At 43.1% G+C, this 15,946-nt stretch overlaps 1 protein-coding gene across 2 annotated transcripts in view; it reads left to right on the top strand.

Moving 5' to 3' along the window:
* The window catches only part of LOC123753944 (uncharacterized), a 260,619-nt gene that overhangs the window by 129,829 nt on the left and 114,844 nt on the right, over positions 1–15,946 (top strand). For both annotated transcript variants that reach the window (XM_069308142.1, XM_069308152.1), the window contains 2 exons: positions 6,274–6,421; positions 11,721–11,974. In XM_069308142.1, the coding sequence (XP_069164243.1) occupies positions 6,274–6,421; positions 11,721–11,974 (402 nt within the window). The remainder of the gene's footprint in view (positions 1–6,273; positions 6,422–11,720; positions 11,975–15,946) is intronic.

The following is a 15,946-nucleotide window of genomic DNA, read 5'->3' as shown; positions in this document are numbered from 1 at the left end:
CTGCTCTTTAATACCCACAGCAACCACTGATCTTTTCCTTTCCATCAGCTGGCTAGTGGAGCGTGCCGCTTCCTGTGAGGTGGCTGCTTTCATGGCCACCTCCATCACTGCAGACATTACTTCCGAGTTATTTTTTTTAGCATTTCTGCAAATGTTGCTTTTATTGTGGCATTCTCTTCCAAAATACTGTTACCACCTTCTCCCTGGATGATTTTCTGAGTCTCAGCATCGATACCGTTCTCTTTGAGGGCTCTTATCTCCTCCTTTGCTGCTGTCAGCTCTCTTTTCAGGTTGCTTATTTCGTTCTTCATTTCCTGCATCATTTCTTGCATCTCACTCGTGATGTCCTCCAAAAACTGGGCGAACATTTCCTTCATTTCGTCACCCTGACTTTTCCCTGTTCCCCTGGTACCTCTGGCTGTCATGCTTGCCCCTGTTCCTATAGTTGTGCCGTGATAGGATTTGTCAGGAGGGCAGAGCTGGTTGGGGGATGGAGAGAGAGAGAGTTTGTGGGAGAGAGGGAGTAGGAGTGGGGTGAGAGAGAGGGGTGAAAAAGTGGGGTGAGAGAGTGGGTTGAGAGAGAGGGGTGAGAGAGAGGATGAGAGAAAAACAAACACATAGGTATGCGTGTGTTTGTGTGTGTGTGATGGATGGGTGGGGGCATTCTGACCCTCTCACTGAAGTGAGGGGGGAGGGGGGGAGGAGAGGGAGAGAGAGGAGGGAGGGAGAAAAAGAGGGAGGAGAGAGGGAGAGAAAGGAGAGGGAGAAAGAAAGGGAGGAGAGAGAGGAGATGGAGAGGGGGGAGGTGTGTGTGTGTACTCACCTAGTTGTACTCACCTAGTTGTGTTTGCGGGGGTTGAGCTCTGGCTCTTTGGTCCCGCCTCTCAACCGTCAATCAACAGGTGTACAGATTCATGAGCCTATCGGGCTCTGTCATATCTACACTTGAAACTGTGTATGGAGTCAGCCTCCACCACATCACTTCCTAAAACTTCGTAAAATTTCCTAAAACTAAAACTTCACTCCACACACTTCGTGTGAGTGTGTGTGTGAGCGTGTGGGCAGAGAGAGGCGGAAAGGAAAGAGATGGGGAGAGTGGAAGGAGAGGGAGAGAGAGGAAGGAGAGGAGGGAGAGAGAGGGAGGGTAGGGAGAGAGAGAGTGAGAAAGAGAGTGGGAGAGGGAGAGGGAGCGAGGGGAAGAGAGTGGGGACGGGTGAGAGAGAGAGGAGGGAGAGTGTGAATATGGGGGATGCGGGGGACTGGGGGGTGGAGGGGGCGGAGATGGCGACCAGGTCAGATCAGGTCAGATGGGGGTAAGAGGGGGTGGAGTATAGTGAGGTCTTATCCCCTTTCCACAAAAGGTGTTAATCCTCTTTCCCCTGACTGAACGTTTGTGTGTGTGTGCGTGTGTGTGTTTGTTTTTGCGTGTGCGCACATGTGCGTGTGCATACGTACGTGGGCGTGCGTGCGTGCATGTGCGTGTGTGTGCGTGCGTGCATCACGAGTTCCCGTAAGCGTTAACCTCTACCCAAATGAGCTACATTGAGATTTTAGATAAATATGATATCCTGAGCATGAATTTGATAATATTTTACCTCACTCTGTACACCTGATTAATTGACCAGAGAGGGGTACCTACCAGTCAGTCTCCCGAGCTCACACAACTAGATGAGTAATGACGATGTATGGATGACGATGGTAATCCGTTGTCGCCTCCCACGTGGTGATTCACTAAGTTCTAGTAGACTGATGATGGCGGTTCTTCTTTATCTAACACAAAGCTCTGGAGTCGGTCACTGTATCGTTGTGTTACAGTTCACTAATTTACTGCACCACTGATCACTGGAGCCCAAATGTAAACAAAGCCTTATGGGCCCTCCCACGTGGCCTGTCTGGCGAATTCACTGTTTAACACAAAGCTCTAGGGATTGCACTGTAATTTTTTTTCCTATTCGCGGCGGTTATACACTTTTGTGATACCCCAAGATCTATGATCCATCACTGTAGCCTTAATTAACCCAAAAATGTTGGCCTTTATCTAGAGTGCGACCCTGCGACCCTCCCTCAATGGCTGGCTCGACCCAACCGTGTGTGTGTGTGTGTGTGTGTTTGTGTGTACCTCGGCCAGGAGCCAAACCCAGTGTGTATGAGTAGTGGAATGTAAGGGTTAGCAGTAACTTTTGTTTATTTTTAAGAGTTACCACTGCATTCCTAAAGGATTTTTATAGGGGAAATTCAGGGCAAAAGTTACTGCTGCATTCTTAAAGGAGTCTTATGGGGAAAATTCGAAACAAATCTTGCCACTACGTTCTTAACCCTCAAACCTCTAAGGGTCTAAATGGCTTTAACACCCACAGGCGCAACAACAACAAAAATCCAAAAAATTCTTTCATCTTATAAAAGTGTTCATTTTTGTTCCCTGATCACGGAAAAATTAACAAAAAAATCGTATGTGGCATATTTTAGCCACAATAGGGCAGGGAAGTCTGGCAAAATAGGGGTGTTGACAGAGCTTTCATCAGACGAGGTCTTCTCCGCTCGAGCTGTCAGGCGGCAGTTGCCACAAATATATTATTACTTAATTATTTCAATGTGATTGATTTTTTTAGTTTTTTGCAGTAATATTATTCAATACAGTGAATTGTGATATATTTATATAATAAAATGTGTGAACCATCGCTGTTCTCAAAATTATGGTGTGCATATTAGTGATTCAATTATTATGTTCATAAAACAATAAACAAATAGTTTTGCTGTTATTACACTATATACACAGGTTATATATAAGTATCTGCATGTTTTGCTCACCATAAGTCTTAAAATGGTCTCAAATTTCGGTCTTAAGTGGGTGAAACAGCAGTAAGTGGATATACAACTAAAAGTTACTGCTAAGGGGGGCTATTTTCCTTAACGAACTCCTATGATTATATGAACTCTGCAATATTCTCAGAAAAGAGTCTCTTAAAAATTTCGGGTTTAAAGTGTAAAAACTGACAATCTTTACCTGGAAATTCAGGCAACTTAGCGACATCTAAGACTGAAATATTTTCATTAAACTGAACTCTGAAAAAACTATTTGAATTTCCCCCATAATAATCCTTTAAGAACGCAGTGGCGCGAATTGCCTCGAATTTTCTCCATGATAATCCTTTAAGAATGCAGCAGTAACTTTTCCAAAAACCAAAAGTTACTGCTAAGCCTCACATTCCACTACTCACACACACTGGGTGTGGCTCCTGGCAGAGGCCCATGCCACACATAAGCCAGCAACTCTACACACCCACCCAGTGAGCCTCCAATTCATCTTTTATACCTAGTTGGTACAGATTGTCACTTTAAAGATAGTTGAAAGTGGCTGGCGGGTAAGGCTCACTCACGCAACACACTGTCCAGGGGTTGGGGCTTGAGTGTTGTAACGCAACACTATAATGTTGGAATATACTGTGCATAGCCTCTCAACAACAACAACTCCCAAGGCTGGCCTCTTCCTAGTAACCTTGCTAAAAATAGCAAAAACACAAAGTAGAACTGAGGCGGGGGAGCGGAGCAGCAAGCCAATAACTCGTTTTCTTTCTTATTTCTATTTCAAGAATAAGAATGTTAAATTTCGTTGTAATTGAGCTAATGGTAAATAAAGTACAACTATAAACGACTATAAGCGGATGCAAGAACTGCTGTTTGACACAGCCAGACGCGTGATACACCCTTAATTAACATATTACCTTACGGACAACTCTCTACAACGTGATTTTTTCCTAAAACGGGTGGCAGCTTAGCAATAATTTTTGCCAAAACAAAAAAATGAAAGCCGAGTTGCCAGTCCTACTACCGAGAGACTCCTGGAGCTCCCAGAACATACAAGGCGCGATAGTTTCCGCCGACAGGCGACGTTCATAGAACTGAATGGCTTTGCGATAAAACCCATGTACATAGGGGTCACATACGGTACTACTTCCGTGGCGGCATCTATATCAAGGACAACAACGACGACTCTTGCTTACTGGAGCAGCATGCAGTCATTACACACTAACCAAAATTAGCAATCTTCCCGAATTTTCATCAGTGATTCGCCACTGTTAAAAAAAGGGGAGTCTCTCTAAGGAAGAGGTACCCTCTTGCCTAGAGAGGCAGCTTGGTGGGTCCTGATCCCATTGCTGCGGAATCCAACCTCCTGATCTTATTGTTTCCTTTACTGCCTTCGAGGAGGGAGGTGTAGAGAACCTTCTTCCCCCCCCCCTTCCCCCTAGGGGAAGCTGATTGATAGCTTGTCATGACCTCATGAACCCAGTATCGCTGGCCAACCAAAGCCTGGGTAATTTCAATCAAGAGTCTAGGGGGAATTAATAAAAAAGGCTGGTTACAACAACGCCAATTTACTGGGGCATATAATAAAGCCACCGTAAAACATATATACATAACTGATGCACACTAAAGCTGATACTTTCATCAGAAAGAAGAGAGCGTCAATACATAGCTCAACTAGTGGTCATATACAACAGTGATCACTTAACTGTCAACTCAACTAGAAAATCAGCTATCCACTTAGTGACGAACAGTCAACTATCAAGTCAGTTAACCTACACATCAGTTAACAACTAACAAATCAATAATTATTGAGCAATCATATCAGTAATGACTAATCCATAGGTATAGCTGACACCAGGCTCCAATCCGGCGCAGAGGTACACTATCCTACATAACAGTTGGGAAGGATGACACGTAAAGGTGGGCAGAGGAGTCAGAAACATTCTGTGACACTAACAATACTCTATAAACCATAGTACCCACAATCACCGACCATCTGACCTACTGATAACTCAGCCTAACAATATAGCATTGCTCTCGGACACTTAACATTAAGAATTAAATACACAATAATATACAACCAGAGGACTAGACGTGTGACGTCTGCCTATCTGGGAAATCACGGGAGTAGTGACCTGCCAGTGTCCTGGGGTCAGAGCCTATCTGGGAAATCATGGGAGTAGTGACCTGCCAGTGTCCTGGGGTCAGATTCACGAAAGCACTTACGCAAACACTTACGAACCTTTACATCTTTTCTCAATCTATGGCGGCTTTGTTTCCAATTATTAAACTGTTAATGAGCTCCGAATCACCAGGAAGCTGTTTATAACAATAACAACAGTCGAATGGGAAGTTTTCATGCTTGTAAACTGTTTAATAAATGTAACGAAAGCCGTCAAAGATTGAGGAAAGATGTACACGTTCGTAAGTGCTTGGGTAAGTGTTTTCATGAATCTGGCCCCTGGACGCCCGAGAATGACTGTGTTGCCAACCTCGCAAGTCACTCCACCCTTCGTTCCACTTAAGAACAGAATACCCCAGTAAGCATATTTACAATAAGTTCATACCGATGTACATAGTAAAATATAATCTATATACAGCACTGCAAAGTATTTAATCATATACGTCGATATGTGTGAAAACATAAGAAGTCATTTGTATATACAACTGGTACACCTGCTGGAGACGTTTAAGTATACCTACAATATATGTATGCATGAACCTAAACATCTGTTATTCTCTACAATAATGTGTCTATATGAGTAAGCTTATGAAAATAGAGTCACTGAGCCTATGACCTCCACATACACTAACACTAATATTTACATGACGTATGTGGGGTCATAACATGGCCCTAATACTAGTGCTCTACTGGGCCCTGACCCTTGTTTCCTTTCTGTGTTACTGGGCCCCTGACCCTTGTTCCCATTCTGTGTTACTGTGCCCTACTCCCATTCTGTGTTACGGGCCCCTGACCCTTGCTCCCATTCTGTGTTACTGGGCCCTGACCCCTGCTCCCATTCTGTATAGCTGGGCCCTGACCCCTTGCTCTCATTCTGTGTTACGGGCCCCTGACCCTTGCTCCCATTCTGTGTTACGGGCCCCTGACCCTTGCTCTCATTCTGTGTTACTGGGCCCTGACCTTTGCTCCCATTCTCTGTGTTGGCTGTTTACCTTACGACCTTCCATTTTGAGTTGGCACTACAATCTAACCACTCTAAAGTTTGTCTTACCTCCCCCTACAACTGCTGCAGGAGTAGTGTGTCCTGTCTCAGTGTGTGGAGAGAGAGGTCTGCGGCTCCTGGGCTCAAATTGGTTCCGCAAGGCACTGCAAAACTTGTCACTCATTTTCTAGCCGCTGAGGAGCAAACCACAATAGACCACAACCTTTCCCTATAACAATAATAACAACAATGATTTTAGGCAAGAATAAGACAACACCTGTGACTGTTCTTGGTGGTGTTGTAGCTTGGTGGGGACCTGGAACTGCCTGGGCAAGGGTCAGTGCTCTGTGGTGGTGACCGCGGAGCAGGCGGGAGATGAACTGCTGGACCTGGCGCTCCAGCACACTGCTGCAGGCGGCGTCTCCAGGTCTGAGGCTAAGATCAAAATCACGGTAAGCGCCGCTGCGTGCTGCTGTCTGTTGCTGTCTGCTGCTGTCAGCTGCTGCCTGTTGCTGTATGCTTATATATTGCTAACCTTACTCTCATCTCACGAGTCGCCCTTACTGTAAAGCTGCTGTTATTGTTGTAAGGCTGCTTTCATTGTTGTTGTAAATATGCCATCACTGTTGTAAGGTGCCATCATTGTTGTCCACAATCACTGGTTTTGTAAAACATGTCACTTGTAAAGCTATCATTATTGTTTTAGAGCTTTTATTATTGTTGTAAAGCTGGCTTTGTTGTTGTTGTAAAGCAGCAATGGCTGTTTGTCAAGATGCCATAAGTAATGTCAACTATTAGTATTGAAGTAAAATACAAGAACATAACGACAAAACAGGAAGCTGCAGTAAAATCTATTGACCGACTGTTATAACCAATTTCAAAACTATTTGCATATTGATCGCTAATTTGTTTTATAAATCTAGAAGCCGGAGTGGTATAAAGGTAAGTAGCAAGCTTATAGTCCAGTCACCAGAACTGTACGGTGTTGTCCAGGCACTTTTCTCAATCTTAAACTTCACCATTTTGTATCCATTTACTTCGTGTTATTTTGGTTTGATACATTTATTATCTACGTTATCTTGCCCTTTCATCTATTTGTATGTTGTATTAATGTTCCCTGCTACTCAACTCCTTTTATAAAAATGTTAATGAGGTTATCTTATTCGCTCTTAATAAAGTAGGCTTCTGATACCTAGGAATACATTTGTCTTTGTCTTACTATCCTCGACAAGTTCAGTAGAATTACGTACATTTCATTTTAGCTTTTTCATTCTGAACTTTTTCAAATCTGAACTATTAGTTCAGATTTGATGACCAAAGCTGAACTGCATTTTCTAAATGGCGCCTAAACAAGGACATGATAATACAAGAATTACCGTTGATGTCTTTGTTCACACGTAATACTCATCAACCTCTGGAGGGCCAGTTAAGCCCAGCTTACTAACTATCCAAAATATACTCAAGTCTTGATCAAAGTCCAAAATTAATGTAACTTCCCAGTGCGTATACCTGTAGGTGCGGGGAATACTTTCGAGTATACTCATCATAGAGGTCTTACAAAATATCCTCTGTGGTGTACCGTACTTTTTTTTATAAAAGAAACACACAATGTACAAACAGACAACAGCAGAATAAACAATACATAAATACATACAGGACAAATATTACAAAATAAGTAAACACGGATGCAAACTAAACATACTCAACAAAAACTAAGAAAGAAAACACATGATACAAGGGAGCCGGTCGGCCGAGCGGACAGCACATTGGACTTGTGATCCTGTGGTCCCGGGTTCGATCCCGGGCGCCGGCGAGAAACAATGGGCAGAGTTTCTTTCACCCTATGCCCCTGTTACCTAGCAGTAAAATAGGTACCTGGGTGTTAGTCAGCTGTCACGGGCTGCTTCCTGGGGGTGGAGGCCTGGTCGAGGACCGGGCCGCGGGGACACTAAAGCCCCGAAATCATCTCAAGATAACCTCAAGTACCGCATTTATCGAATGACGAAGGTCTGAAACAGGCGCCCTTAGGTCCCCCGAGCCCACCGGCGGGGCAAACATATCAGGTCTAGACGTAGCGACAGCTGAAACCGCCGCGGGAACCACACCAGGCACCTGCACAGAGCGAGGATCCGCCGGGGAATCCACACGCACAGATAAGCGGGGAAAGTCATCCTCTAGGAAAACCGAAGGGGCCTCAGCACGAGGAGCGTCGCAACCGGCAGCTACGTGGCCCACAGCACCACACCGGAAACACGTGCGGGTTTGACCTTGATAAAAGGTCCGCAGAGAAAGCCCACGAAACGAGATCCTGGACGGTATAGGGGTGGTGAGCCGCATGACAAGCGTGCGGGAACCCAGCCGGACCCTCTTCAGCCGGCCCGCACTCAAAATGTTGAACCGGTGCTTCACTACCGACCCAAATCGCGTAAACAAGGACATGAGGGCCACCTCGGGGAAGGTCACCGGCACGCCGTGAACACTCACAAACGACAAGGGCCCCCAGGAATCCGAGATCTCCACAGACACAGCCGAAGCCGGAAGAGGAAGCGTGCGGCCATCCTAGTGAGCCACAAACTCCTGGTAAACATGTGACGTGGCGAACGACACCGCAACACAGATAGGCGATAACTTCTCGAGGCCCAGGAGCTCGGGGACGTCAACACGGAGGACGTCCAGGAGAGCAATCTCTACAACGGGCCAGTCCACAGCAGCAGAAAAATCCAGCCATACAGTGTCGATCCTCCGAATACGGCTAGTACCAGCCGCGTCCTTACCGGCAGGCGGAGCCCCGACCAGTGGGCGCTCCACACCCCCCACAGCAAACCACCACTCAGCAGTGGCAGACGACTACTGACAGCTGAAACCCGACGTCTGCACTCTCTGGTGGCGCAGCCAGGAATTGGTGTACCGTACTTGTATACCTTGTAATTCAGTGATCACCTCAGAGGCTCACAACCCATTAGTTTGCTAGTGTTTAACTGCTTCTCGTTGTTTAGCAGCACTTGATGTAATACCCTCATTACTGTTTTTATTACCACTTGACTTAATACTGTGATCACTGTTGTCTGGCACCACTTGATGCAATTTAGTTATCACTGTCGTTAAGTACCACTTGATGTAATACTGTCATCACTGTTATTTATCTCCACTTGATGTAATACTCTCATCACTGTAGTTTAGCACCACTTGATGTAATACTGTCATCACTGTTGTCTGGCACCACTTGATGTAATACTATCATCAATGTTGTCTGGCACCACTTGATGTAATACTGTCATCACTGTTATTTATCTCCACTTGATGTAATACTGTCATCACTGTTATTTATCTCCACTTGATGTAGTACTGTCATCACTGTTGTCTGGCACCACTTGATGTAATACTGTCATCACTGTAGTTTAGCACCACTTGATGTAATACTGTCATCACTGTTGTCTGGCACCACTTGATGTAATACTGTCATCACTGTAGTTTAGCACCACTTGATGTAATACTGTCATCACTGTTATTTATCTCCACTTGATGTAGTACTGTCATCACTGTTGTTTAGCACCACTTGATGTAATACTGTCATCACTGTTGTCTGGCACTACTGATGTAGTACTGTCATCACTGTTGTTTAGCACCACTTGATGTAGTACTGTCATCACTGTTGTTTAGCACCACTTGATGTAGTACTGTCATCACTGTTGTTTAGCACCACTTGATGTAATACTGTTATCACTGTTGTTTATGTATTGATCACCACTAGCCGGAATCATCAAAGCTGAAGAGCCACTTATGATGTGTGATTATGTGGGCTAAGTTTATATATTTATTTCATTTCTAGTTAGTGGATGTTATATTTAAATATTTGGTATTAAGTTTGAATGATCTGTAACATTTGCTACTGAATTCTTCCAAACAATTCCACATTGGTGTTTGGTGGTGTTATTATACAGATAGAACAGGTATTGTAATTTTTAATTAAAATTATAATAAATGTTAAAGTATTCCGAGTTAAATGATTAAGTTATTAAAATACGTGTCCAGAGTTGGGTTAGTAAATACGTTCCGTCTTAGCTGTCTGGCTGATTTCTTAAACAGCCTAAACTTTGAATAGTCGTCCGTAGAAGAGAGCAGGTTACTAGTTAACTTTCGGCCTCCCGTATGACGAGGTGATCCATGAGGCCGCCTCACCAACTCTCCTGCCGATGAATCAAACATTAATATGAAAGATTACAACGTTACTTATTGGGACTTACTTCTCAACAAGCAAGGACTCTGAGCCTGAGTTCTTACCTCGGGTTTTGGTTATGTCCTGCAGCCTAACCCAGCTCTCACTACCCCTAGTTATGTCTTGCAGCCTAACCCAGCTCTCACTACCCCTAGTTATGTCTTGCAGCCTAACCCAGCTCTCACTACCCCTAATTATGTCTTGCAGCCTAACCCAGTTCTCACTACCCATAGTTATGTCTTGCAGCCTAACCCAGCTCTCACTACCCCTAGTTATGTCTTGCAGCCTAACCCAGCTCTCACTACCCCTAGTTATGTCTTGCAGCCTAACCCAGCTCTCACTACCCCTAGTTATGTCTTGCAGCCTAACCCAGCTCTCACTACCCCTAGTTATGTCTTGCAGCCTAACCCAGCTCTCACTACCCCTAGTTATGTCCTGCAGCCTAACCCAGCTCTCACTATCCCTAGTTATGTCCTGCAGCCTAACCCAGCTCTCACTACCCCTAGTTATGTCTTGCAGCCTAACCCAGCTCTCACTACCCCTAGTTATGTCCTGCAGCCTAACCCAGCTCTCACTATCCCTAGTTATGTCCTGCAGCCTAACCCAGCTCTCACTACCCCTAGTTATGTCTTGCAGCCTAACCCAGCTCTCACTACCCCTAGTTATGTCCTGCAGCCTAACCCAGCTCTCACTATCCCTAGTTATGTCCTGCAGCCTAACCCAGCTCTCACTACCCCTAGTTATGTCTTGCAGCCTAACCCAGCTCTCACTACCCCTAGTTATTAATGCTGTGGCCAAACTATTAATATGAAAACTGTGAGACGGAGACCTAAACACTGCCCTAAATAAGGTCAGGACTGTATGACAGTTAAGCAGGAATTTGTGGTTGTAGGTAAACAATCATTATGGTTGTGCTCCAACTGGCGTCCCCAGAACAATATGATTCAAATTAAATACATTAAGTTGTTTAACATAAAATGTAATGGATTTAATGTGTTGGATTTCTTCTCCGCACTTTACTTCAATAACGAGGCTTATGCCCTGGAAACACAAACCGAAACTGTCTCTATTTTCCGCTTGTTACAACTTGTAATAAAGTTGTTACATCTTGGCTTAACGTGTTTATGACGTATTAGAACGTTGTTACAACTTGCTATATTGGTTGTTATAACTGGTTAGGAGGTGTTAAAACTTGTTCGAACGTTGTACCAACGTCGTAGTTTCGGTGTGTGTTTGGCGGGTGAAGAGTAGTCCAAGTACCGAGTCGCCCTGGTGACGCGCCCCTAGTAATAATAATAATATATTTTCATATTTTAACAATAAAGGAATAATGTTTATAATAACTATTTAAGTGTTAGCAGTGAAAGATTAGTCTTATAAGCGTAACAGAGGACGAGTCATCATAGCAATGTATTACTAGGGAAGTTTATTAAGCAGCTATTTATGTATATAGGTGGGAAATATTTGGACTCACTTGTCATTATTGACCTGACCCATTAACCGCAAGTATTACCCCACTGCTCACACTCCACCAGCACTGGCTGGACGGCACCGTGTCCATGGACACGGCCTCCAACCTCGGCTACTACGACCTCAAGTGGAGGGTGTTGGTGTGGAAGTGGAGGAGGGTGGTGCAGGGCCGCGCAGAGGTGGACCTGGCTGCTGTCGACGCTGCAGCTGTCCACGTGCTGCTGCTGCAGCTGCACAAGACCGGACAGCCGGGTAACGTCACCCATGCCTACAATGGTACCCTTAGCCTCGACCAGCAGGCTCGAACCCTGCACGTCAGGTCAGTCAGTGGCGTATTTTGATGACTTCTGTGTGGTGGTGAATGGTGTGGTGGGGTGGTGGATGGTGTGGTGATGGTAGTGGTGGATGGTGTGGTAGTGGTGGATGGTGTGGTGGTGGTGGATGGTGTGGTGGTGGTAAATGGTGGGGTGGTGGATGGTGTGGTGGTAATGGAAAACCAGGCTGTGGGGGTCAGTTTTCATTTGTTCGAGGGACCCCCGTAGTCTGGGTACTTTTTCGTTACCTCGGCGACGGATCCCAGTAGTTCAGGGGTGTTTTTGTTTTTCGTTTCATTTATCAACTTTCATCACCTATAATTTTCCAAAGGGAGGGATTAATTAAAAGGCTCCTTTCTGGTCTTGACTATTTCGCCCAAGGAGATTCAAACGATCGCCTCCCGTCATCCCGAAATGTGCTCACCTCGGTAACCCCGCACAGTCATCGCTAATGGTCAATGACGTCATTAGCCAGCCACTCTTCATCTTCCCCAAGCAAGTCCGTTTTCCGTGATACCGTAGATGGGGCGGCATGGTTCAGGGCAACACCAATATTTAGGGCTTGATGGTCTAGGCGGGTGCCCAAGGTGAAATTAAGGAGAGCTGACAGGAAGTCCCCAGCATGTGGAGCTTACACAGCTCCCAACAGCTTGTTGTTGGGTCATTGAAGTAGCTTCGGCTTTCAATGACTTTTAACATTCTAGTAGCCATTTGGTCAGAGTAATGGACTTGTCAAGAAATTTCAGTGCTCCTGTCAGTCCAGGTTTGAACCTTTAACGGGAGGAGTCCATTCTGATATAACTGGCGTATATAATAGTGTATATATATATATATATATATATATATATATATATATATATATATATATATATATATATATATATATATATATATATTGGTGTATACTGGCAGCAGGTTTTCTTTCAAACATGTTTCATTGAATATGACCGCATATTCTGTATTTATTATTTTCTGGTTTAGGGCTTCTATCCCTCTAACTATTTTCTTAGCATCAGGGCTTAATTGAAATAGGAGTTCTCCAAAACTCATTTTCGTACTTTTAAGGTGAAGAAAAGAAGTGATTTACTATAGAGTGTATTACACTTATTTGTATAATTTGCACGACGTTTCGAACCTCCATGGTTCATTCTCAAGTGAACAGATCTTACAATACTAGTTGATTTTATACCCGCATTAGGTCAGGTGATAATACAATGAAGGTGAAAACATGGGGGGATACATAAGGGATAAACATAGGGGCTGCAGAAGGCTTATTGGCCCATACGAGGCATCTCCTATCTAAACACAAAGATTAATCCAGTGTAATTGGCCTGTTATGTTGGACATTGTCTTCTGTGTTGGCATCGATATGTTCTTGTCTTGTCCTTACTCTCATGGTGGGTAGAGTAAATAGTTCCGTGATTTGAGTGTTCATGGTAGGTCGCTCTATTCTTATGTGAATTGCCTCAAGAATTTGTAATCTTCTTGAATCTTGGGTTTTGTCTATTATGCAAGTATTCTTGTTCAACATTTCTCTTGTTAGAGTAATGTCATGGGCTTGTCTCATGTGATTCCTAGGGGCACCAGATTGAAGATGGCATGTCAAACGCCTCGTCAGCTTGGTCGACGTCATACCTATGTACTTACATTGAAGGTTACATCCTTCGTGGGGGCAAGTGTACATGTATACAACGCTTGACTGCTGTAGAGGGTTCTCCGTCGGCTTCGGGCTGTTTTTGATAAGGAGTTCGGAAGTCTTCTTGGTTTTGTAGAATATTATCAGGTTTATGTTTTGGTTAGGAGTAGTGCTTTTTACTCCTTTACGGATTATTTCTTTCATTATTCTTTCCTCTTTTATATGTTCACTGTGCATGGTTGATTTGTAATATAATTTTATTGGGGGTGTTGTGGTTTCTGTTCTAGGTTCTGAATTATACCAACGGTCCAAGTGTCTTCTTATAGCAGCGTTTATTTCCGCGTTGCTATATCCGTTGTTCACCAATACCTGAGTTACTCTTTCAAACTCTCTACTCACGTTGCTCCATTCAGAGCAGTGGGTAAGCGCTCGACGAATATAAGCATTGAGAACACTGGCTTTGTATCTTTGGGGGCACTCACTTCTACCGTTCACTTCTACCGTTTCAGACAGTTGGACCGTTGGTATAATTCAGAACCTAGAACAGAAACCACAACACCCCCAATAAAATTATATTACAAATCAACCATGCACAGTGAACATATAAAAGAGGAAAGAATAATGAAAGAAATAATCCGTAAAGGAGTAAAAAGCACTACTCCTAACCAAAACATAAACCTGATAATATTCTACAAAACCAAGAAGACTTCCGAACTCCTTATCAAAAACAGCCCGAAGCCGACGGAGAACCCTCTACAGCAGTCAAGCGTTGTATACATGTACACTTGCCCCCACGAAGGATGTAACCTTCAATGTAAGTACATAGGTATGACGTCGACCAAGCTGACGAGGCGTTTGACATGCCATCTTCAATCTGGTGCCCCTAGGAATCACATGAGACAAGCCCATGACATTACTCTAACAAGAGAAATGTTGAACAAGAATACTTGCATAATAGACAAAACCCAAGATTCAAGAAGATTACAAATTCTTGAGGCAATTCACATAAGAATAGAGCGACCTACCATGAACACTCAAATCACGGAACTATTTACTCTACCCACCATGAGAGTAAGGACAAGACAAGAACATATCGATGCCAACACAGAAGACAATGTCCAACATAACAGGCCAATTACACTGGATTAATCTTTGTGTTTAGATAGGAGATGCCTCGTATGGGCCAATAAGCCTTCTGCAGCCCCTATGTTTATCCCTTATGTATCCCCCCATGTTTTCACCTTCATTGTATTATCACCTGACCTAATGCGGGTATAAAATCAACTAGTATTGTAAGATCTGTTCACTTGAGAATGAACCATGGAGGTTCGAAACGTCGTGCAAATTATACAAATAAGTGTAATACACTCTATAGTAAATCACTTCTTTTCTTCACCTTAAAAGTACGAAAATGAGTTTTGGAGAACTCCTATTTCAATTAAGCCCTGATGCTAAGAAAATAGTTAGAGGGATAGAAGCCCTAAACCAGAAAATAATAAATACAAAATATGTGGTCATATTCAATGAAACATATATATATATATATATATATATATATATATATATATATATATATATATATATATATATATATATATAAAATATGTCGTACCTAGTAGCCAGAACGCAGTACTCGGCCTACTATGCAAGACGCAATTTGCCTAATAAGCCAAGTTTTCCTGAATTTATATATCTTCTCATTTTTTCTTATGAAATGATAAAGCTTTTCATTTCACTATGAATGAGTAATTTTTTTTTGTATATGAGTTAAAACTAACGTAGATATATGACCCAACCTAACCTACCCTACCTAACCTAACCTATCTCTACATAACCTAAACTAACATAACTAAGTCAATAATTTATGTTCCTAATATAATATAATATTAATGATTGAAATAAACTATTTAGAAACAATTTATTGAAAATAAAGAAAACTACTCGGCCTATTAGGCAAATCGGGCCTTGCATAGTAGGCCGAGAAGTGCGTTCTGGCTACTAGGTACGACATATATATATATATATATATATATATATATATATATATATATATATATATATATATATATATATATATATATATATATATATATATATATATACACACACACACACACACTGAGTATTTTGTTACGGTATAATTGGATTTATGTTACATTGAGGTGTGTGTGTGGATGTTTTTAGGGTAATTAATGAGGCATACAAGGGATTACCAATAAAGGAGGGTAAAAATGAAACAACCGAGTGATGATACAGCTTGTTTCAAAAATTATATAATTAAAAATATGTATACGATGTGGAGGAACTCGCTTGGAGACTTCAACAGATCGTTGAGTAATGG

Source organism: Procambarus clarkii, chromosome 6 (genome assembly GCF_040958095.1).
Source record: "Procambarus clarkii isolate CNS0578487 chromosome 6, FALCON_Pclarkii_2.0, whole genome shotgun sequence".
Classification (NCBI taxonomy): domain Eukaryota; kingdom Metazoa; phylum Arthropoda; class Malacostraca; order Decapoda; family Cambaridae; genus Procambarus; species Procambarus clarkii.
The sequence above is the reverse complement of the archived record's forward strand: the minus strand, read 5'-3'. Positions and strand labels throughout refer to the sequence as shown.